This window comes from Lupinus angustifolius, chromosome LG18 (genome assembly GCF_001865875.1).
Source record: "Lupinus angustifolius cultivar Tanjil chromosome LG18, LupAngTanjil_v1.0, whole genome shotgun sequence".
Classification (NCBI taxonomy): Eukaryota; Viridiplantae; Streptophyta; class Magnoliopsida; order Fabales; family Fabaceae; genus Lupinus; species Lupinus angustifolius.
The window spans coordinates 16,385,792-16,410,094 of record NC_032026.1 but is presented as its reverse complement, the minus strand read 5'-3'; the positions used below and the strand labels follow the sequence as shown (position 1 = coordinate 16,410,094).

At 35.2% G+C, this 24,303-nt stretch overlaps 4 protein-coding genes across 7 annotated transcripts in view; 3 read left to right on the top strand and 1 right to left on the bottom strand.

Annotated features, from left to right (window-relative positions):
- Positions 1,908-10,386, top strand: LOC109333206. Of its 2 annotated transcripts, none has more exons than XM_019568554.1 (12): positions 1,908-2,099; positions 2,623-2,704; positions 3,341-4,222; positions 4,371-4,456; positions 4,543-4,637; positions 4,858-5,160; positions 5,278-5,793; positions 6,021-6,708; positions 6,814-7,044; positions 7,147-7,271; positions 7,870-8,273; positions 8,924-10,386. In XM_019568554.1, the coding sequence occupies exons 2-12, from the start codon at positions 2,687-2,689 to the stop codon at positions 10,145-10,147; spliced, it is 4,572 nt and encodes a 1,523-aa protein (XP_019424099.1). In that variant the 5' UTR covers positions 1,908-2,099; positions 2,623-2,686; the 3' UTR covers positions 10,148-10,386. The 2 variants fall into 2 exon arrangements, with proteins under 2 accessions (XP_019424099.1, XP_019424098.1); XM_019568553.1 differs by having other exon boundaries at positions 8,897-10,386.
- Positions 10,745-13,500, top strand: LOC109332590 (dehydrodolichyl diphosphate synthase complex subunit NUS1-like). Its single transcript, XM_019567566.1, has 7 exons — positions 10,745-10,763; positions 11,279-11,605; positions 11,692-11,753; positions 12,381-12,567; positions 12,666-12,762; positions 13,189-13,271; positions 13,409-13,500. Exons 1-7 carry the CDS (start codon positions 10,745-10,747, stop codon positions 13,414-13,416), a joined length of 783 nt encoding a protein of 260 aa, XP_019423111.1. The 3' UTR covers positions 13,417-13,500.
- On the top strand, positions 15,223-19,517 carry LOC109332824 (WEB family protein At3g02930, chloroplastic-like). Of its 2 annotated transcripts, none has more exons than XM_019567893.1 (3): positions 15,223-15,433; positions 16,116-16,479; positions 17,014-19,517. In XM_019567893.1, exons 1-3 carry the CDS (start codon positions 15,417-15,419, stop codon positions 19,339-19,341), a joined length of 2,709 nt encoding a protein of 902 aa, XP_019423438.1. In that variant the 5' UTR covers positions 15,223-15,416; the 3' UTR covers positions 19,342-19,517. The 2 variants fall into 2 exon arrangements, with proteins under 2 accessions (XP_019423438.1, XP_019423437.1); XM_019567892.1 differs by having other exon boundaries at positions 15,224-15,433; positions 16,110-16,479.
- LOC109332823 (stromal processing peptidase, chloroplastic-like) overlaps positions 21,602-24,303 on the bottom strand; it is a 14,957-nt gene continuing 12,255 nt past the window's right edge. For both annotated transcript variants that reach the window (XM_019567889.1, XM_019567890.1), the window contains exons 15-23: positions 24,038-24,175; positions 23,678-23,905; positions 23,432-23,584; positions 23,150-23,276; positions 22,933-23,050; positions 22,485-22,605; positions 22,313-22,393; positions 22,068-22,169; positions 21,602-21,875 (exon numbers count right to left, since the gene is read on the bottom strand). In XM_019567889.1, the coding sequence (XP_019423434.1) occupies positions 21,705-21,875; positions 22,068-22,169; positions 22,313-22,393; positions 22,485-22,605; positions 22,933-23,050; positions 23,150-23,276; positions 23,432-23,584; positions 23,678-23,905; positions 24,038-24,175 (1,239 nt within the window). In that variant the 3' untranslated portion in view covers positions 21,602-21,704. The remainder of the gene's footprint in view (positions 21,876-22,067; positions 22,170-22,312; positions 22,394-22,484; positions 22,606-22,932; positions 23,051-23,149; positions 23,277-23,431; positions 23,585-23,677; positions 23,906-24,037; positions 24,176-24,303) is intronic.

Sequence of the window (24,303 nt, the reverse complement as noted above, 5' to 3'; positions counted from 1 at the left end):
GATATGAGTTGATTTATACAAGCAATGGTTGCAAGATTTTTTTTGAACCCACATAATTATATAAATGAGGTGAGAGCTGCATAAAATTGTATATTGAGTTTTTTTTTGTATTACCAAGGGTATCCCCTAAGGAACTAATCCCTTTTGGGGTTCGTGGCAGAATCGAACCATCAACCTTGGGATATAGTGAGACGTTATTGAGTGCACCATTGCATATATTCATACTCACAAATTTGTCTGTAAAGCTTGACAGAGTGATTGCAAGTGGGACATGATGTTTTGTAGCAAAGATTACCCACCTTCACGTATATAAGGGCCCATGGAAAAAATGCATGACCAAATCAAAATCAAACAGTCCTTCTATGCCTCTCATAAATCAATCCCTTCTCTCCCATACACAAACATGAAGGAGATGAGGGGAATGCTGTCTGGTTCGAGACCATTCTTTTGAAGCCGAAAACACCATGGAATGATTTCGGACCAGGCTTCATTCCCCCCAACTCAAAGTATGTAATAAGGTGATGATGATATTCAACAATTCATTTCAATGGCCAAATAACATGTAAGAGTTATTTTTTCTTCATATTGTCATGTATGTAAGGTGTTGAACAAGTTTCTTTATTGTACATAGTTTCTTTGATCATGCATTGAGGAAGTTACATTGATCAACCTTACTAAGTAATTTTTCAGTGTTTCAAGTTGAAGTAGCTAGCATAATGCCATTGTGTTCAATGCTTAGAAGCCATTGAGATTATATAAAAGAGAAGGGTGTGTATATATGTTTGACTATATATATTCATTAACTCTATCATGAAAATCACAATGAAGTTAACTGAAAGAAAAACAGTGGGTACACAATTTGGTGGTGCACTTGACTTGTTTTCATGAAATTAGTTGAAAAAAGTGAGGTGTTAGTGTGAAAATATGAGTGGAAATTAAAGGGTAAACCAAATTGATGTAAAGAAAGTATGGGTTATTATTTTATCTGAAGTAGAAGTTTTGTTGATTGGGTTTGCTTGTGGAGAGTTGCAAAGAATACAAGTTTTGGACCTTTCACTTTATAGAGGACAAATTATTTTGACTACAAAATCAGATAACTAATCAAAGTGAATCCTTAAGAGTGCCATCATAACCCATTCTTTGCTTTTTAATGCCATGTGGGTCAGAATTATGCATGAATATGTTGGTAATGGGTCTTCTCTCTTCTACTTGCATCTTATACAATATTGTTATTGTTGTTCAGAGAATTACTCTATGTTATTATGAAATGAAAGATATGGTGACCCTAGAGTTGTTTTAGGTTGATTCATATGAAACATGTTAAGGGAATTGCTTTTGTACTTTATATAGTGTTGTTAAAACCGTACCACTTATAAAGATCACGTAGTATATTTTTTATTTAAAAAACTATATTTTTCTTATACCACATGGTTAATAATATTTCTAATTATCTATATATTTTTACTACATTAAATCAATCATTTTTACTATTGTTTATTTTATATATAAATGTAGGGAGATTGTTTAACAGCCCGTGTTTATGACGTACCAAAAAAAACATTTAATGTATAAAAAAAGATATGTTTTTATAATGAGAAAAAATGTGCCTAATATATTGTATGAATTTTGTTTGGGAACTAATCTCTCACTCCCAACAAGCTCAAGAATCAAAATATTGACTTTTTAGTGAGTATAGGATCTAGTAGCGTCTTATATCATTTTTTATACCGTGAAATTATTGTATGAGTTTTATATACCGTGAAATCTTGACCTTGTTAGTATATATTGTATGAGTTTTATATACCGTGAAATTATTATATATCATTTTTTATTTTTGTAATGATATTAGAGTATCTTATAATTTGGCTATAAAAAAGTGCATGCTCATTTTTTCTTGTCTTCCATTCTTCTCATCTGAGTCTTGTGGTTTTGTGAACCTTCCACTTTGAAAATCCATTCCCATTTGCATTTTTCTGAGTTTTTAAAGAATATTAAAATAACTCTCATAAATTCAAAGACACAGGTTTATTAAAGTACTCCAAAACGACGCAGTTTTCTGCTTATAACGCTGGGCAAGGATGTGCAATCCCAACAACAAGGTTTTGTAGATACAGCCATGTCAATTTTTCCCACTTAGGATTTTTGTTTTGATTTCTTTACTTTTCAATTTTATAATTGATTTGTTGCATGTATTTTTTTTCCTGTGAGGATGGGCTAATTGAGTGTGTTATTGGATTATGGTTTCATATTTTAATTGGAAGGGGTTTTGGGAATTTGAATAATTTTATGTTCATGGTTTGTGTTAGCTTCCTCCAATTACTATTTGAAAAATTGAAGCAGTTGTTAGATTCTGGGTTTTGAGATGAATGCATTGGGAAAATTGATTGCTTGCTGGTTCTGATAGTGTGAGCTAATTAAATGTGTCGACGGATTAGGATTCCATTTTGTCTGTGGAAGGTTTTTTGCAATTCGTAAAGGTTCACTTCATTTTGTATTTGCAAAATTGCAATTGCTGTTAGATACTGGGTTTTGGGACAATTGCTTAATGGGTTAGTACTTGTGTAGTGTTTTGGTTGAAAAAGTTGGGGCAATATTTGTTTAATGTGGTTTGAATGTTTGCAGTATTGAGAAGGAGTTTCCGGATGCTAGGACCTCAAGTTAGAGTCATCACAATGTTCAGGAGAACATGTTGAGAGATAAAAGGGTAATTCACAATATGTTCCTGTTCTTCTTTTATTGCTATCCATTCTCGATTTGTTGTTGTTTTCAAGATGTGAAACAGCAGCCGCATTTGAATCACATTATTTTCTGATGAACTGGAATTATGGGGAGATTAAATATGATAACATTATTCCCGACAAGTTGCCGTAATTCTTGTTTTTTAGCAATGATGATGAACAAATCATGTGAGTGGAAGATTAGAGGCACTGCCATCTTTAAACAAAAATTTAGGCACGTATGAATATGATTTGTCACGTATGCACATTGGTCTCGGACTCTCACTATATTCCCTCAAATCTATTATTACAACATATCCAAGTAAACCCATTTTGGGCACAATATCCACACAGTATAGAAAAAGATGAATACAAGTCTGTAGTCACTAAACATAAAAAATATGCTTCACGAGTATAATAAGATAAGATAAAGACTGATGCAGCTTGTGTTTGTGATAGATTATTTGTGTTGGTCCTATGCCAGTAACATAGTAAGACTTTGACATTGGAGGGATCCCTAAGTTTGTTAAAAGCCTTAGTGAAACCTGAATTCTGGTTAGTGAGAGTGAGAGTCCGAGTTGGAGGTTTAATCTTTCTTTTAACTTCTGCTTCATTTGGATTAGGTATTATCTGGATCTGGAAGGGAGTTTGTCAAATATTCTGTGATTGAGAACACTAATATGAGACTCGAATCTGGTACTTGTAATGTGTGCTCAGCTCCTTGTTCATCTTGCATGCATCTTAACCATGCTCTCAAGAGGCCAAAGGATGAAGATTTTTTTGATGAAAACTGTCCCTTAGGGGAGGCTAATAATAACCACTGTTCTGAGGACGAGGGCAATGTATCTTCTCGTAGGAGCAGAGCTTGTGAAGGCTCACAACATGCTGTCAGTGAAACCAGTAACATTATTCGCATTACTTCAAGTCATAATTCTCTATCTGAAAATGCTGAGAGTGGACAGACCTTGTCAAATAAGTACAAAGACTCCAAGTCTGTAGAAGTTCCTGATGAGAACAATTCTTGTATTAGTATAGCCAGTTATACTTATTTATTGAACAATAGCCATACAAGGAATAATGATGTAGGTAGTAGCCAAAGGCTGTATGTACAGTCTCGAAGTGATAAATTTCTCTCAGGTGATCCCAGCTTAATGCATCGGGAAAGGGACTTGTGTTCTCATGTCCCAGAAATGTCAGAATGCTCTGTTGAAAATTCTAATTCATCATTGACCAAAAAGAGGGAACCAATTGTTGATTTTGGTGAGAAATCTATTGCCAATAAGGATAGCCTTGTTGACTGTACTGCGAAGGTTTCACCAAAAGTATGTCCAAAGTCAGAAGCAGATAGTGATAATGATGTTTGTGATGTTAAAGATGAAGATCGTGATGGTTCACTCCGTGATAGACATCATGAGAAGACTGAAGAGCTGGTCAAATCACCTGGCATGCAGGAGCCTCAATCTGAACATGAGAGTGATAGGTCGTCAGATCCCATGGAACATGACGTGAGTATCTTTGTTTTTCTTTATGTCAATTTATTTTTTGCTGAAACTAAATTTGATAGATGTGAAAATAATAGGAGTGGAATGTAACCACGTCTGTGTAGATGCTTAACTTCAACTTTCATTTATGATTTCATTGACTGGAAAATAGGTACAATCGTGTGACATTTGTGGAGACGCCGGCCGTGAGGATCAACTTGCCATATGTAGTAGGTGCAGCGATGGTGCTGAGCACATGTATACATAAACCCTTCTCACTTTTTTTCTTATTAGCTTCTATCATATTGCTACAATTTCGTTTCACCCTTATTTCTTCGAATCAGCTACTGCATGCGAGTAATGCTCCAGAAGGTCCCTGAAGGGGACTGGTTATGTGAAGAATGCCAATGCGAAGAGGAAACTGAAAAGCAAAGGCAGGGTAAGAGTGAAGTTTTGTATATTATATTTCTTAAAAAAGAAGTGCTCTGGCTGAAATTCTACTCCCTTTTATGGTTCCTTTGTGTGCATAAAAGTTTATCTCTGGAACTGAGTTTTCATGTTTCTGATGTTGAGGTTAGCATAAGCATTCAAGCACACATCTGTAACTATGTATGTGCCTGTATGCTGAGACATATCTGTCGATTTAAATTGTGTTTCAGATGTTGAAGAAAAAAAGTCCCTTAAATTTAGTTCAACTTCACAAGTTTCTAGGAAAAGAATTTCTGAAAACATAGAAATAGCTCCAACGGCAAAAAGGCAAGCTCTTGAATCAAGGTCAACATCACCAAAGATGTCAAGCCCCAAGAAATTAGCTCAGCTGTCACGAGAGTCTTCATTTAAAAGCTTAGATAAAGGAAAAGTGAAACCTTGTCACGAGATGCCTACTCATAACCACTCTGGTGGTGATGACAAAGAAATTGCTCGTTCTCTTTCAATTGGTCCTCGGGGTCAACCTTCAAAGAGTGTGGATTTCTCTTTCATCTATTCTGCTTCACCTCAGATGGGTTCCTTTACGATTTTATATCATTTTCTGTAGGGTTTCACTTATTTCAAGCACCTTTTTTTGTTCTTATTAATAGGTACATTGTTGAAGTCTAGTTCATTCAACAACTCAAATTCCAAGCCAAGAGTCAAACTCCTTGATGAAGTTGCTCCCCAAAAACCAAAACGGGGTGGTGAACATACTTCTAAGACGACGGAGATGTCTGCGAGGATGACAAGCAAATCAACATTATTCAAATCCCCAAGTTTGGGCCATTCAAATGCAACTGAATCAAAAGTGAAAATGATTTCGCCTACTAAGTCTGCAACTTCTCAGGAGTTGAAAGGATCAAGACATTCAAAAGAATCAGGTGGGTTTGACAGAAAGCTTCCATCTAGGATTGATCGGTCTGTGGCATGTTCATCAATGGCTACTTCTGTTGTTTCCACACCAAAGGGTGACCAGAAGCTTAAACCTCGTGGTGAAACCATTGAACCTTCTGCAGTTAACAACAATCGAGATTTGAAGGCTAACTTGGACGGGAAGTTCAGTACATTGTCAAAGTCAACAAGTAATATAAGCCGTAAAAGTTTGGAGCCTCAAGTTAGTTCAGGTGAGATCTCGATCGAATCATATTATTGCTGCTGTAGTATTTTCTTTTACCATCTTTCTGGGACAATTTGTTATTTATATTTCAGTATCATTTTAATAATGCCATCATCTATGTATTTTTTCCTTGTTTTATTTTCAATAGGAGTATCTTGCATGATGGAATTTGTGCTAGTAGTTATTTCATATGCAAAGGTTATTTCTTATTTAGTTAATCTTTGAATTTTACAGAGACAATGTCAACCAGCGGTGATGAAGCTCTACAGGAAGTGCTGCCTCAATCACCAGGGACAGCAAATCAGGATGAGAAAACTAGAGATAGTTCTCGTAATCGTATGACAATAGCTGTTACTGCTGCTTCAAAAAGCCCATTCTGCCACAAATGTAAGGAATTTGACCATTCTCCGGATTGTTGCACGGCTGGTAGTACACATGAACCTGGTGCTGAACTATCTGTCACTGCCTTCTGTAATTCAAAAGAGGAGATGCATAAGGGTAATAAATTGAAAGAAGCAATCCAGATGGCTTTACTTAGAAGGCCTGAAATTTACAAGAAGAAAGAAGTACCGAGCCAAACTGATGAGCTTTCTACGCTGGGCACAGACCCGGATTGTGAAATCCGTTCGCAAGACCAAGTTTTGGTTTCCGGCACTCTGATGAATAGTATATCTGCTGATGAAACCCACCAACAGCAGGAAATCCCTGAGAATTCTACATCTGGTTCTTCCAAATGTTTGTCTGCCAATGATTTGAAGCAACTTAACTCTTGCCCAACTGATTTTTGTTCCCAACCAGGATCAGATTCCGTTGGTCTTGCTGCTGGAAAGCCTGTAGTGAGAGACTTGTCTAATAAAGCTTTGGCAATCTCAAGCGTTCTTTCAAGGATGTCAGCCATTCCAGAATATGACTACATCTGGCAGTATGAAACATATTTTTGATGAACTAGCTTGTCTATAGTTATGGATGTCTCTTACTGTATTACTTGTCTTTTGCAATCTACATGAGCTTTGTTGCTTTCATGTAGGGGCGTCTTTGAAGTGAACAGAAATGGAAAGCCTCTCGACTCGTGTAATGGAATTCAGGCACACTTATCCTCTTGTGCTTCTCCCAAGGTTCTAGAGGTAGTGAGCAAGTTTCTCCCCAAACTTCCTCTTGATGAAGTTTCTCGCTTGAGCACATGGCCTTCACAATTTCATCAAGGTGGTGCTAAAGCATATAATATTGCTCTTTACTTCTTTGCTGAAGATATTGAAAGGCAAGTATATGGATATCATTCCTTTATTGAGAATATGCCATAAATTGCAAAATTACTTTTTTATTATAATTGTTGACTTTTTTTAACGATGTTCTCATACAGTTATGAGAGACACTACAAGGGTCTATTGGATCACATGATTATAAATGATTTAGCACTTAAAGGAAAGTTTGATGGTGTGGAACTTCTCATATTCCCATCCAATCAGCTTCCTGAAAATTCACAGAGTAAGGAATTACAACTTACGTTTTCCAAACAGTCCAACATAGTAAGCAATTTTGTTCATGGTTTTAGGGCTTGTCTTGAATAGTAGAAATATGCCTAGTTTAGTGTTTGTGGACAGCAGAAATTCAGTTCATATGCAATTTTGAAATGCCTTGGGGGAAAGACAGCTTGCTTCTCTTCTAAAGTGTATTTTAGATTGCATTTTTTGTAGACGGATCAAGTTACTTGGGTGAATATATGCCTGATTGGCATTCCTCACTCATTTTGATTCAGGATTCTAATTTTGTATATTGTTTTACACGATATCAAAATTCTGAGTAAGGTTCATATAGATGGAATGCATTAAGGTTGCAATGAATGATTGTTTTATATTGAATACATACCTAGTTAAAAGTGATGATTTGACCTTGCATTCAGTAGGCATTAGTTTACCTGTATTGCTAAGCTTTGGCCAACCTTTTGTTCCAGTTCTTATTGTAACATGGCTGATATTTAAAATGCATATCTTTGTATCAAACTTTTTTCATAAGAAAAATAAATTGTTCAAATGCACTTATTGCTGCATATGTAAAGACTCATGATAATCCTACTTTTTGGCAGGTTGGAATATGTTGTTTTTCTTGTGGGGCATATTTAGGGTGACGAGGACCGATCATTTAGATTCTGCAAGAAATATTTGTGTTCCCAGTTTGAATGCAGTGCCAGCTGAAGAGGATTCTTCAACTGCTGTATTGACTTTGTCTGAAATGCACTCTTCGCCAAAGCCCGTGGATGAAGTACCAATTGCTTCTGGTAAAGCATGCAATGAATTTCCCTCATCTACTTCTGTAGACCAAGGTCAGATTACAGTATGTATGAATGTTGATATCAATGACCTGAAACATTTGGGTTCACAAGGAAACTTAGAGAAGCAGGATAGTAGAATCAACAGCCAATCAACATCAGCAGTTCCAACAAGCAGTACTTTGTTATTTCAAGAAATGAAATCCACTGGTTCATGCCAGGTAAATTTTTTATCCTTAAATGCATTATTTGATAGATATTATGTTTTAATTGATAATTTGAGATTAATATGCTCATATGCACTTGCTGTGTCAACATTTTGATCCAAATTTTGACTCCCTAGATAGATTGTGGGTTTTGCCTGTACATTTTTTGTTTAGCTTCAACAGTCCTACTATGTGATTTCTTCACAGCTTAGGTGTTTCCATGTGTGAAATGAATATAGCTTTGAGGTTATTACTTCTTAATACTGTCATGTTACAATTTAATTATTATATCAAAGGGAAGATAAACAGAGTTGTTAATAAATATAATAGGGTAATGCTGGTATATGACTCAGTTGACCATTTTTTTGAAAAGGTGACACCGAGTGGTTGAAAGCCAGTATGAAATCCCAGAGTTGAATGTTACGTGTCTAACTTTTTGTTGTTTGTAAACTATGTTGTGAACTGTATGTGCCTTTGAGATTTTACCAATTAGAAACCCGTTTTTATGAAGAGGGTTTTACCTTTGCTACCATTCGCATAACCGAAAATCAGGGTGAGGTGCCCTGATTTTCAGTTACACGACTATCAATTGTCTCATGGTTTATTAAAAGATGTTAATGACCTTTCCCTTTATGCAGAAAGATGGTACACTGGAACATCAGCAGTGCAGAGAGTCTAATCCTCCCGAAGCATTTGGAGCTAGTGTAAGTAGTAGGATTGTGGAAACAAAAACTGATTGTGATATTTCTGTCAGTGAAGAAAGAGTTTCTGCGAGCAATATTGGTAGGGATAACATTTCAAAGAGAATTAACAGTAATGAAGATCAGCAAAGTCCCAAGAGGAAACAGAAAAAAATTTGTCACTATATTGACTTGGAAGTAACTATTGGCGATCAAGAAGAAGGTGCTGCAAACAATATTAGCGAGGACAACATTTCAGTGAGAATAGACTGTGATGATAATCAGCAAGTGCCTAAAAGGAAACAAAAAGATGATTGTTGTATTGACTTGGAAGCAACTATTGGCCTTCGAGGAGAAGGTGCTGCAAGCAATATTGGTAAGGATAAAAATCCTGAGAAAATGGTGAGGGATGAAGATCAACAATGTCCTAAGAGGAAACAAAAAGAAAATGATCATCATTTTGACTTGGAGGCAACTTTACCAGAAGACCCGACTATAGAAGAGGTCAACTGCCAGCTACCTAATGATAAAGTTGTTCAATATGTAGATCCTCCGGACACAGTTTTGCAGGCTCCTGCAATTATTTTTCAGAAAGTGCCTTTGAACGAGGTAAATGGCAAAGCTGAAGACGGAGGAAGTTCTAGCAAGAAGCTGAAGACAGGATTAGGTGGGATTTACGTGAGTTGCATTTCTGGAGGTAGAGACTCATTTAATGACAAATTCACATCTCTAGCAAATGATATTGGTACCGGTTCTTCAGTTGAGGACGAAGGATGTGAAAAAGCTTGTGATGAGAAAATCACCTGTGGGGACTTGGGACTGATAGAAAAAACCTTATTTCCTGTTAGTGGCTCACAATTGGATCTGAATAGCATTTCATTGAAAGGACCTCATGAGTACCGGGATGGATTTCCAAACCTAGATCTTGCTCTAGGCGGTAAAAAGGAACCACTGCCACCGCCCAAGGGTATGTTGTCTTTCTTGTTTAGGGAAGTCGACAAGAAAGATATCCAGGAAAAGCATCCAGACGTGCCAGCGGAACCACAAGAGGAGGATGTTGATGCTGCATCTCTTTCCCTTTCTCTGGCTTTTCCGTCTTCAAACAAGGAACGGAAAAAAACTGTTTCAAAAGAGGAGGTTTTGCCTGATGGGCAGCATGGTGTCAATACTCCACCCTTTCTCCTTTTTGGGAGATTCACAGACAAATAAAGCTGCTGCTATTTCCAATCATGTACATTTTCTTGTTCCAGATAGTCCATCGTGTATGATAATCTTCCATCCAGTGTGTATACAAAGGAGTCAGTGTCCTCATCAAGAGTCAATAAGTATTTTTCTTTTTTACCTTTTTTACTTACTCCATTGTCAAATAGATGCTTTTATATCAGTATCAGTAGCCTTTTGGTTTCAGAATGCATACCTTTTTGACACACTCCCAAAGTTGAATTTAGCTTGATTTACCTTTCATTCTTCCTTCCCTTTTCCCTTTTCTTCATACCTCCTTCATCCTAAATTTTGAAGAGAATGGTAACAATAACCCATCAATTCCAACAAACATCTCACATCAAAGTCACCTTTATAATAAATAGTTTGTTGAAAAATAATGTACTGCATCCACTTTTCAATGTCTCTATATTTTTGTAGTTCCTCTCTAATAAAACACAACTTTGAAGATATTGATGATTATTTTTATAAGGTATTTATATATTCAATATAAAATATATTTATTATTATTATTCTTAATTTATTAATAGATATTTAAAAAGAGGAAGGGTCCACTTAATCCAACCAATAATTTGAATTTAAAAAATGAAGAATATTAAGCAAAGTAAGTGGGGTATAAAGTGCGAGGAATATGAAATATGGAAACTAGGCATCGATCATCATCTATATCTCTTTTTGAATTATGGATTTGAGATCTATTAACTTCTCTCAATCACATGTTCATCATCATTTTACTATATTATTATGAAACCATACATGTTCTTTAACAAACCACTAATCTAAATGCATGTCCAAAACTGGCAATACTGAATAAATAACTACATAAATAAACCTATTCTAAAACAAAACTAAATTATGTTTATGACATTTCGATTTAACTTCACTCTGTTATAACAGCATCCATACTGATTTTCTAGATTCCAATGTTATAGTTGTTTCATAAATTCGCACAATTCATTGTTGAACGTGTTAAGGTTTCATCTCAAAACCATTTGGCAATGAGAGGAGTAGCCTAAAATGTATTTAAACCATTTCCGAGACAACGAGGTAGGTGAGAGTTATTTTTCAACCGAACATGGGGAACACCTAAGTAGCTAGTCTATGCAATTGAGCTTATAGCCTCATCATACTTTTCCATTCTAATTCACTCATTTTGGGTTTTATGGCTTGTACAGATTTTCAATCTTGGGCTTCAACTACTATGGTATTTTCTGCATATAATTCTCAGCTTATGGTATTCCATATTAGCCGTGGCTAATTTCATTGAAAGCTATTTAATTTCTTATGGAGTATTCAACAAATACAAGTCTCTTCATTTAGAAAACCTTCGCTACCTTGCCATTGTAATAGAAAGTGAAGATGCTCATCAGACTTCAAAAGTTGTTCAACTTTTGCAGTGGCTTGACTCCTTTGGAGTAAAGAATGTGTACCTCTATGACATGAATGGTATGAAACATTTGGAGAATCAGTGATGGATAGCTTTCTTTTTCTCTGCCCATATGATAATGTTTTCCTTGAACTCTACATTCTAGGAGTGTTGAAGAAGTCTAAGGAAGCCATATTTCAAAAATTGAAGAATGCAAAATCCATAGAGGTACCATATACCATTTTTGCTGGATTATTTCTTTCTTAATATAATACTAAACTTCACTTCTGGTTTATGATATTAACTTGTTTTTGGCCAAACAGCAAATCTTATATGTTTTCCATATTAATCATGTAGTTTTGGTGAGTTTAGATTTAATGCATTGTTATGATGGGGTGAAAATAGGGGTATATAAACACAAGGGATACAAAATGAGGCTAGAAGGTCAGTTTTAAGTTTATGGATGGTACATTGGAAATAGGAGTGACAAAAGTACCTTTGAACTCACAAGAAAAATTATCTTCAAAGATGACTTGAAAATAGAGATAAAAGACACTGTATAACAGCCACATTTGTTTTTCTTTATAATCCATAGCTACCCACCCAAATATTAAGAAAACTGTTGTGTATGAACATGATTTATGGTAGAACAATAAAGCGTCATACAATCATTTAGCTGATTCCACCTAGTAGGACTCAGGGTTGAGTTGGTTGTTGTTGTTGATCTAAACCATCTCTTAGTAAGAAGTATGGTTAAATGGCTCATTTGGTGGCTACCACTGCCAAGCCTCAATAGTCATTAGTAAGTTCTATTTTAAAACCTGTTTAATCTGATATAGCATTAACTCACTGCAGGAAACTAATGAAGTTGTCACAAAACATGTTCCGGATCACATGACTTTAGAATTTGTTTCCTATGTGGACGGGAAGGAGGCAGTGGCTAAAGCAGCTAACTTGATTTTCAGGGAGAATTTGAATCGACATAACTTGGGTGGAGTAGAGTTCTCTGAAACTCACCTGAATGAGGCACTGCAAATTGTTGGTTTGTTTGCTTCCTAAACATACTAGTAATTAAAAGAATTGATTTCATTGTGCAATTTTGCACTTATCTGTCTAATTATTATCTTGTTTTATTGTCAGGCTGCAAAGGCCCTGAACCTGATCTTTTACTGGTTTATGGACCTGTGAGGTGCCACCTTGGTTTTCCTGCATGGAGAATGCGGTATACTGAGATTGTGTAAGTTCTTTCTATGACATTATCTATTAGTTTGTTGCTTAAGTGCTGCTATTCCTATGTCTAAAAGCTAAAGGAAGCAGCAACTCTGTTTCATGGGCTCTCTGTTCTTTACTAGGATTAGTTTGTTAGTGATTAGCTTAAATAGTAGTCCTTTTCAATGTAATTAGTTATAATCTTGTGATTAGTCAGTTTATTTGGATCTGTTTTGGTTTCTCTTTATTTGCTTTCTCAATCTCTCTCTTTATGTTATACTTTCTTTCTCTGGTAGAAAATCTGTGGAGGAGTTGCTACTCTGCAGCATTAGAACCTTAGAAATATCAAATAACTTCCATGCATAGGCTATATTGAGCATAAGAAGTTCCATTTTTTACACACTTCCTGTTTTCTGTTTTTCTTTGGATAGGTTCTGACTTATTTTGATTACAGACATATGGGTTCATTGAGTTCCATGAGATATGGTTTCTTCATAAAAGCCATTTACATCTTCGCAAAAGTACACCAAAATTATGGTAAGTGTTCTCTTTAGTGAGTCTTATTTACTGTTCTTATAGTTTTTTGACCCAAGAAAATAGTTATTTTTTATTAGTTACTGCATTTTCTTTTCTCCATACTATTCATTCAATTTGTTTTTTGGGATTGCAAACAGGTAGATAGGAGTGGATTTCAAAGTTTGATTGTGTAAGAACAAAACATAGGCGTGAAGAGTTAAAAATGCAAGCTATAATATATCTTTCTAGAGGAAAGGCTTGAGTCAAAAAGTAATACAAATGAATAATAAATAGTGTATTAAATGCGTATAAATTTTTATATTAATAGTGCATAGATATTACATTTATAATTTATTAGCAAGTTACCCGTGCATTTCCACGGGACGGTATTTTTTTGCCGCATGATTAATAATACATATTACATGTTCATTTATGATTAAGAATATGTATGTTGCTTACATTCGCATGGCTAAAACCATATATGTTACCACTGCATTCATATTGTTAAAAATATTAGTTATATATAAAATCATACGGTCATAGCATACGGTTTAATTGTTTAAATCAGATAAACTTAATATGAGACCTCTTCTAGTTTAACATCTTGCTCGATAAAAATTCACTTTAAATAACATATTTATAAAATAAGAACAAATCTACAATGATGAAGTTAATGAATACAAAAATCAATAAAAATACACTTTAAACAACATATTTATAAAATAAGAACAAATTACAATGATGAAGATTTAATATCGGGATACATAAGCCATCATATTAAGTTTAACGAAATGAAGATTGACGAATAAAACATTGGATTGTAGACATGTGAGAGAAGAAGAGAGAAATATGAAATGAGAGGGAGAGAAGAATATGGAGATATGAAATGATAATGGTGGAGAAGTAATTCACATGTGAAAAGGGATTCAATCCCCTTTATTGAGAGATGTAATTTTTTTATAGAATAAAAAACAAATGGGCTCATTAATTATTAGAATTAAATTGTACAATGAACAAAAATAGAAGATTGACATGTTTTGGAGGGAAAGTTTTGATTGAGAGATTGACACATGTCATGAGAAAGCTTTTTTTATTATATAGGTAATAGATATCCTCTGAGTTGAGTGTGGACAAAAACCTATATGCATTAATGTATAATATATAACATAATATACCTGTAGTAGTGATGAATAAAAAAATCCAAAGAAGTAACTCTATGGGTAAAATTACGATATATAAATTGTGAGCATGGGAGTTTAAATCTTGAAGCTATGTACAATTTCTCCTTTAAAAATATACTTTTGGAAGTGCTTTATTTATTTATGTATATAGGGAATTCTCGTTACATAAAAGTTGGTATAGAAGATTAAAAAAATTTTAAAAACCGTATCTAATTTTTGTCTTCTATTTTAGATTCAACTTTATTACCATTCCTTATGTTTCAAACGAATATTTTCAGCCTTTTATTTTTTTTAAGTTTCGATTTGGTCCCTTTCATTAATACATTATGATAGCTTCAGATTCCACAATTTTGTCATCAGTTTCTCTGTTTTTGCATCATAATTTGACTTTTTGGTTGAAATCTATCATTTTCATTCTCTAAAAAGTAAAAACTACAAATTTTATAACCAAAATGATTTTTAAAGAACGGAGTAAATTGGAACTTAAAAAAAATGAACAAGACGAGTCATTTATTAATTAAAGGACCATATCTAGTCTTTTTAAATAAATATTGGATCAAAATAAATTATTTAAAACATAAAAGACCAAAATAATGTGCTTTGTTGAATCACTTAAATGGTTTTTACCTCTGAAAAAGAAACAGTTGAAAAACCAGGGTCAATTTTGTCCATTCACCTCTTGTGTGTACCTGAAAACATAACACAAACTAGTTCAGACTTCAGAGAGAGAGAAAAGTAAAGAAAGTCAAATTTAGTAGTTTTGTTTAATTCTCTGTAAATTCCTCTGATATCAAAAAGACAAAAACTTCTTATTATCCTTCCAATAATTTCTCATCAAAAACCAATATTTATTTATGTTTAATTACACTCTGATCCAAAACTTGTTCACTTTCCTTCTGACAATGTTGCAACTTCATCATTTCTATTTCTGAATTTCATAACATTCATCAAACAAAGGAAACCTCTTCTCACCGCCATTCTTATCATGGCTTCAAAATCTAGGTAACTCAACTTTATTGCTTTAAGATCTGTTTTGGGTTTTTTTAACTTCTCCTCTAGATTCACTTTTTTTTTGTTCTGGGTAATTAGTATGAGATTTTTATGATTGATCAGTTTGATATACTGATTATGGAAATGTTTAACCTAAATTTTGAAACTTTAAAATTTATTTTTGTTTTCTATCTGATTTCTATGTGGGTTTCACCTCCTTTTTATTTATTTATTTTTTGGGTTTTGATATCTACTGCTATTGTTAACTTATGCTGTACAATGGTGGTTACACCACTTCCTGTGATTTTAAGCCTAATTCTAACTTTTAGGTCAAATTTCCATCATCTTTCTTATTTTTCTGTGGGTATTTCGTGTTTGATGAGTTTGGGTTGGCAATGCTTCTAGATGCTGAAGCTTAGATCCATGTATCTGATTCCATATAAATTATGACCTTCTGTTTTTTTATAGTGTCTTGTCTTTTCGACTGATTAAATCATCAATTTGGTCCTTGAAATTGGCATATTCCAATTTGGTCTAATATGGAGAGAAAGTAAATTTAGTATCTAAGTCAATTTAGTCTACCACATTAGCATATTGTGTCAATTTCAGAGACCAAATTGATGTCATGCTCTTTTTCTATTTCATTTAATGCACTATTGATGTGGTATTGACATTTTGAATCTGATAGATCCAGTTTACCTGAAACTCCCAACAAAGCAACACCAGCTACCCCTAGCAAAGCAACACCAGCTGCTTCCAAAAAAGCACTACCAGCTACCGCCAACAAAGGCCTGCCAGCAACTCCCAGCAAAGCCTCAACTGCAACTCCAAGAGTTAGTAAACTCGGCAAAGGAGTGTCCAAACCAGAATCTGAGTCGACGTCACCTTTGCAGAATTTGTGCCTTTCTTCAGAGAGATCACCGTCTTCTTTGAACTCAAAGCTCACTGAATCACCACAGTCTTTGAATTCAAAGTCCACGGAAAGACCATCACGGTCTTTGACTTTAAAGCCCTCTGTTGAGAGGAAATCACCAAGACCCACTTCCACCCCACCTGATGTAAGTTATTTTCCCTGTGCCATCTCTTTCTTTGAGATTGACTCATGTTTGACTTTATTACTGAGTGTCTGCACTTGGATAATGGACAGATTCCTATACCAATTCTATTTTGGACAGCATTTGTAGTTAAGCACTTATTCAATGATTGTTTTTTGAAGTAAGCTAAAAAAAAGTGTATTTGTACAACCTTCAATAATAATCTCATTGAAATAAGAAAAAGAGGAGCTTATAGGGAATATAGCTTATAGGGAATATCGTAAGCCATTTTCATAAGATTATTGTCATAAGGTTTTCTCACATCCCCAAATAAGCTTCCTATAACCTCTTCCAGATGCTCCTGAAGCAATTGGATTTTCCAAATATCTCCATTCTGTTGAAAAGTGTAACAATTGAAAGGTTTGACTAAGTGTGTTAGTATGAATTATTTTGACATTTTTCTTCGAATTTGAATTTTTAGATAACTCATAGCTTCTTATCCATTATAATAGATGCCCAGTATCTGGTAGTGAAATGCTATGTTCCTTGATTTTTCAGAAGCAACCTCCTAGAGCTGCAAAGAGTTCAGAATTGCAGACTCAGTTAAGTCTTGCTCAAGAAGATCTAAAGGAAGCAAAGGAACAACTGATTCAGGCCGAGGAAGATAAGGCAAAAGCAATTGATGAGTTGAAAGAAGCACGGAAAGTTGCCGATGAGGCTTCTGAGAAACTCAGGGAGGCACTGGTGGCTCAAAAGCGGGCTGAGGAGGATTCTGAGATTGAGAAGTTCCGAGCTGTTGAGTTGGAACAGGCTGGAATTGAAGCTGCACAGAAGAAGGAAGAAGAATGGCAGAAAGAGCTTGAAAGTGTGAGGGGACAACATGCTTTGGATGTGTCTGCTCTTCTCTCTGCCACTCAGGAGCTTCAGCGGATTAATCAAGAACTTGCTATGACTTGTGATGCAAAGGACCAGGCATTGATTCATGCTGATAATGCAACTAAAGTTGCTGAGATTCACATGGAGAAAGCAGAGGTTCTTTCATCTGAAGTGACGCAGTTGAAGGCCTTACTAGATTCAAAGCTGGAAACGGAGGCCAGTGAAAACAAGAATGTATTGGAGCTACAAAAAGAGGTAGAAGCTCTTAAGCAAGAACTTGAAAAGGCCAAGGGTTTTGAGAAAAAGCTGACTGAGAAAGATACTTATATTGAACAGCTTAATGTGGAGCTTGAAGCTGCAAAAATGGCCGAATCTTATGCACATAGTTTGCTAGAGGAGTGGGAAAAAAAGGTTGAGCAACTTGAATTGAGAGTTGAAGAGGCAAATAAACTGGAGAGATCTGCATCAGCATCTTTGGTATCAGTAATGAAACAACTAGAAGGAAACAATGATTTGTTGCATGATGCAGAATCTGACATTTCTAGTCTTAAAGAGAAGGTGAGTTTGTTGGAAATGACAATTGGAACACAAAGAGGAGATCTTGAGGGTTCAGAGCGTTGTCTTCTTGTGGCTAAGGAAGAAAGTCTTGAAATGTCAAAGAAAGTGGAGTGTCTCCAATCTGAACTCGTGATAGTTAAGGAAGAGAAAGCTCAGGCTTTGAGCAATGAAAAGCTTGCAGCTTCAAGCGTGCAGACCCTATTAAAAGAGAAAAACAAACTTATCAATGAATTGGAGGTTTGTAGAGACGAAGAAGAAAAGAGCAAAAAGGCAATGGAAAGCTTAGCTTCTGCATTGCATGAAGTATCCACAGAAGCTAGAGATGCGAAAGAGAAGGTAATAGCAAACCACGCTGAACATGAAAGCTATGTGACCCAGATTGAAGATTTAAAGTTGGGCTTAAAAGCTACTAATGAAAAATATGAGTCCATGCTTGATGATGCTCAGCATGAGATTGATCTTCTTACATCTGGTATTGAAAATTCTAAGAATGTTATCGAGAACTGTAAGGAAGAGTGGGAGCAGAGAGAACTTCATTTAGTCAGCTGCTTAAAGCAAACTGAAGAAGAGAACTCATCCCTTGGGAAAGAAGTAAATAGATTGATTTCCTTACTGAAAGAAACTGAGGAAGAAGCTAGTGCTAAGAGGGAAGAAGAATCTCAGCTGAAGGAAAATCTGAAGGAGGTTGAGGCTGAGGTGATCTATCTGCAGGAAGCAGTTGAAGAAGCGAAGGCTGAGAGCATGAAATTGAAGGAGAGTTTGCTGGATAAAGAAAATGAGTTTCAGAATATTTTTCAAGAAAACGAGGAACTCCGTTCTAGGGAACTCGCTTCTATCAAGAAGGTTGAGGAGTTATCTAAGTTGCTTGAAGAAGCTACAACCAGAAACCAGATTGAGGAAAATGGTGATCTTACAGACAGTGAGAAGGACTATGATTTACTTCCAAAAGTAGTTGAATTCTCTGAAGAGAATGGACATCGAGGAGAGGACATATCGAAGGTAAAGCTTTCATTTTCAGCCAATGTTGAGGAACCCAAACAAAGCTCACAGGAAGAAAGTGTTGTCTTGAATGATGATAAGTCTGAGGAAGTGGAATCTCCTAAACCTGAGAAAGTGAATGGAAAAGTGAATGAAGTAGATGGAAGCAAAGAAAAAGATGAGAAGGTAGTAGTTGAATTCAAAATGTGGGAGAGCTGCAGAATAGAGAAAAAGGAGTACTCATCAGAGAGAGAATCTAAAGAGGAAGTTGAGTCAAAGAATGTTGATGAGGGCTTTGATAAGATAAATGGAGATGGAGCTTCTGTAACAGAGAAAGAAAGTGTTGGTGATGGTGATGATGATGATGTAAGCGCACCATCAAAGCAACAAGAACAACAGTTGAAGAAGAAAAAGCCTTTGCTTGGCAAGTTGGGAAGCCTGCTCAAGAAAAAAAGTGGTAGCAACCACAAATAGAACAATATTCTTCAACTTTGGCTCCTATATATATATTCAACATTAAATTGTGTGCATGTATTTTGGTTTTATGATTTTGGTTCTTAAAAGAATGGTGAGGCTTTGTAATATTGTTTAGGATATTTCTGTAATCACTCTACCTTTGGGTTATTATTATTATTATTATTATTATTTCTTTTTTGACTCTGCTTTTGGCCCTTTGGACAAAAGAAGTGGCAAGTTGGATTGTGTTCTTATGTCATCCTAAATCTAATCAAAGTCTAGGTAGATCAAGTCATACATTGACTTGGAAATTCTTTTGACGTATTAATGTTTCTCTTTCTATACAATGGCAACTCTTGCTTATAATAATGAATTTGTTAGAGACCAATCTAATTTTTGGATAGCATGATCTTAGAATAATTTTACTCCAAGGTTCAAGATTTTTAAGCTTGAGTAAAAAGCTTAGTCAAGCATTTATTTAACTTTTTTTAAATAAACAAAAAAATTATTTTTTCTCTTCAACAAACTTGTTAAATATATTATTGTAAGTCCAAATAAGCTCAACACTTTTCCAAATACCCCTACAAGCTAAAACAAGTTTATTTGAGTCTAAAACCAAGCATGTGTAATTTTCTTAGTACTTATAGTAATATTTTGGCACTACTCTCACCCTGTTGGAATCTTTTAGGATGCGTGGTTGTCCCTCCCAACAAATGTTGTTCCTAAAAATCAAACCTTAATCTTTTGATTTTTTTTTAAGGATTTGGTAAGGCCTTGTACCATTAGGTCAATGTCTTGTTAATAATATTTATAATAATATAAAAATGTATGAACAATAACGACGGTAAATAAATTTGTAGAAGAGAAAATATGTTGGAACATTTTTTTATATATAAAAAAGAACCATGTTCAATACAAGTATCATATACACTAATTGATAGAAGTATGATTAACAAAATAAATCAATAGAAAAACCGTATATACTGATAGTGTAAGATATACTGTCAGTGCATCATCCATCAATATTCATATTTAATCATTGTTGATTCTTCAAGAAAATACAAATTAATGGTGGATGATGTGCATAAATGTTTATAATGTATAGAAATTACACTTATTAATAAATACCCAGAACAAGTGGAGGAAGAAAATTCGAAGAATAAGCATCACTTGCATCTTCATCCATGAAATCATCCCACATTTCCAAGGTGGTTGTTGGGTTTACCGTGTTTTCATTTTGCTTGACTGTGGAACATTCAGGTGTGGGAGCAACACTTATGAAACCAAGTTGTTCATCAAACATTTGAGACTCATCAATGCAACTATTGTTTCTCCCACCATTCAAGTGCTGAAGTGCCTCAAGGTCATGCAAGTTGGGTAATTGATTTTGAGAAGAAAAACCAATCGATCCATTGCATAAGGTTTGGACTTTGGAGGATAAGTAAATATTCAATCCTAAAACTTCAAAAGGATTATTGAGTTGCTCTAAGATTGAGGAAGGAGTGGGCCCTGTGACTTGAAGAATATTGTGTAGCAAGTGAAGTTTGGCTAGTTGTGTTGCATGTGAGTGTAGTAGCCATAGAACATTATTAGTATTATCAGAAGGGTTTGTGAAAGTGTTGAACATGCTTGCAGCAGCTACAATCTGTTGCAGATTGTTACCGTGATCTGATCTTGGAAGGTGAGTCAGTGGGTCTAAATCCCATTTTCATAAGTTTTTTCTTTAAATGAGTGTTCCAAAAAAACTGAATTTCATTATCTGTCCTCCATGACTTGTGGAAATAAAGCATAGTGCATAACCCAATACAACATGACAGGATGAAGCATGTAAGGAATTGACAAAAACTTCACCAAGTCAGGAATGGAAAATCAGACTTTCTCTACACGAAGTTTCAGCCAAGTTACAAGAAGCAGATATTTTAACTAAGGCTCCATTGAAGTCAGATTTTGAGATTAATGTTGGCAAGCTGGGAATGACCAATATCTATTCACCAGCTTGAGGGGGAGTGTTGAATAGGAATCCCGAAATTTATGGAATATGATCATGTCTTTATTTAATTTTGTAGTTGTTGCTGGTTTGTAGGGATTCCTAGTTGATTATAGGAGTTATAAATTATTGTTTCCTTCTTAGATTCTGTTTTTTTTTACCTATTTATGTAATGCTCAGCCTTTTGATCATAAACATATCAGAAGGCTAAACTTAAAATGGGATACCATTTCTCACCTTTTCTGTTTTAAGTATTCTTTCAAGATTATAAGTTTAATGTTCAAACCTAGAGACTGAAAAATTAATTATTAAAGCTACTGTGCCATTTTGGAAAACAAGTCTAGATTTTAGCACCAAGGTTGGAGAAAAAGCAAAGCAAAATCCAATGTTAATATTATGAGAATACTGCTGCACCTGCAATCTCTTGTGCAGCCTGAGCACCAGCAATCCCAACGCATGAGTATAGAGAATTCTCATCCACTTTCAACTGTTCATATGCAAGGTATATATCCTCAACAGTAGCAACTTCATATAGAAATGTTAGGTCCTTGATACAAGATATGTCCTGGATTCCACAGTCAACATTAAAATAATGTAATAACTTAAGATGAAGCATGAGTGTGGAAGATAATAAGCATAGCTGAGAATATCAGCAAATACTAAATTTGCAGTGACTAAATACCTATAACCAAGTTTATCCACAATAAAAATCTCAATTTCATAATTGGATGTCAAGATTCAGACACTTTTATCTAACCTTCCTTGGAACAGAAGAAGCTTGTAAGTGAGCTAACAATCCAAGCCAGTAGGCATTTGACTTAATTTTAGCTTCGTGTTTCATAAGAAGGGTCCGCTTAGCCTACATTAAGAGCACCAAAAGTAATTTTCAAGTAATAATAAAAGGTCACAATCAATATAGCTGTCAGAAAGGCATAAGGAACCATAGGTCATTCTTCTTAAATGTGATGCAAAAGCGACTCAAGCATATATTCAATAACTAACCCTGTCCAATTCCCTCTCAGTAATTTTGTTGCTACGCAGACCTCTAAGAACATTCTTGCATGCATCAACAGCTTTGTGCACCTGTAAATCAATTTAATCTGAAACTTCTATATAGAAGGAAAATGACAGCCAAACATTCGAAAAGTAGTTAGTATAAGAATGGAACCCACACCTTGCCTGGAGTTGCTGTCACTGAGATCATATACCATCCTAGTTTAAGCCTATCAAATAGGTATAATTCAAATGACACATCATATGTCAACCCCAGTGAACCTCTGACAGTTGTTAATAGCCTGTACATAATATTTAATTAGATTTTAAGCATAACTGGAAATTTCTCCTGAGTGGTTTTTTTAAGGTGACACTATGATGTATTTACCATTTATGATGCTAGTATAAGACATCCTAGACACGTGTACAGATCTCAGCGTGAAACTAGTAAGGGTTGGTCTGTTTTAGACATGAAGATGGCCGGAAGCCTGATTTCAGCCTAAAAGTAATCAGGGTTGGCCTAACTTTGGCATGAACGTGATCGAGATGGCTTGATTTCAGCCTGAAAGTGATTGACAAAGGTGTCTGAAGTTTCCACACTAAGCTAACTACTAGTGTGCAAGAAGTACCTAGATTCTATAATCTCAGCAAGCAACCCCATAGTTATGCCAAAGAAAAGAGGATGACCACGAAGGCTTCTCCGCGGACCACCTTGAGTTTGTTTAGCAACAGACCTTGACTGGTCATCTGCACAAGCCATTTTCAGCATTTAATGATTAACAATGATTTTGAAATGTAACATAGAGTATGAGGGTCACGAAGAGATATATAATCCAGAAAGCCCACCGTTGCTTGGTAATGCGTTATTAATTGTCTCCAACAGGTCCTCTCCATCAACAGTAAAACCCCAACGGTTTGGTGCTGGCCCAGCAATATAGGCACATGCCCTCTCATCAGTGTCCTTTAAAATTACCTGTCCAAAAGCAGATAAAATATGTTATAGGCCTGATGCATTAAAGTATTGCCACTGAATTCCAAACTTTGCAACTAAAGAATTGTCATGAAAGTATTTATTAGGTTCCCGCAACAACATATGCATGTAATGGCAATATATGCTTAGCTTCTCACTTCTTGAGACTGCAAATCAGATGGGGATGGTCGAAACAAGGGTGGATTAAATTCTTGCTCTATTTTATGATTTCTTGTGGCCTGAGCTGTGCCGAGGTAATCAAGGATACAAGACTCGATCTCCTCCTCAGTGAAGTCACCTACAATATTAACCTGAACAACAAACACAACATATTTTAAGCAAGGATTATAGTGTTTGAATGTAATGGTAAAAAAACTATGCTCTCAATATATATAATAGCAGACCTCCATGTTATCACCAACAAACTGACTCATTACTGCGTCCTTAACAGATTGCAGGGTTAAATTCTCTAGTGATTTTGGTGTTGGCTCAACAAATCGCTCATCTCCATCTAACATTGCTACCATGAGTTTGTGAGCAGTTGAGCGTTCCAAGCTCTTTGGGATGGATCGATAATATGACAGATATAATTGTCTTGCTCTATCAAAAGCATCATCAACCCAGACACTATGCTGCATAACAGAAACATCACAAGGCAGTTAAAATTATGTACAATGGAGTAATTTTTTTTACAGCCAGCAATATAGATACAGCACATTTGAATGAGACTGGGCTTAATTGGTAACAGCTAACAAGATGTTTACCTCAAGCACCATGTGAAGCAACTGAAATGCTGCACGCATCCCATTGTCCATTAAAGTAAAACGTAACTCCATAGATATGAATTCCTCTGTAGATTCAAAGGAGTAGTTTATCAGGTGATCCACACAGAAAAGTTGAACCTGGTATTACGAGTGAAATACAAGACATTCAGTAAATGGAATAGAACAATTCTGAGATACTAAACAATCTTCACATGCATAGAAGGGATATTTGAATGGCAGAGTTGTTCGAATAATATAATTTATGG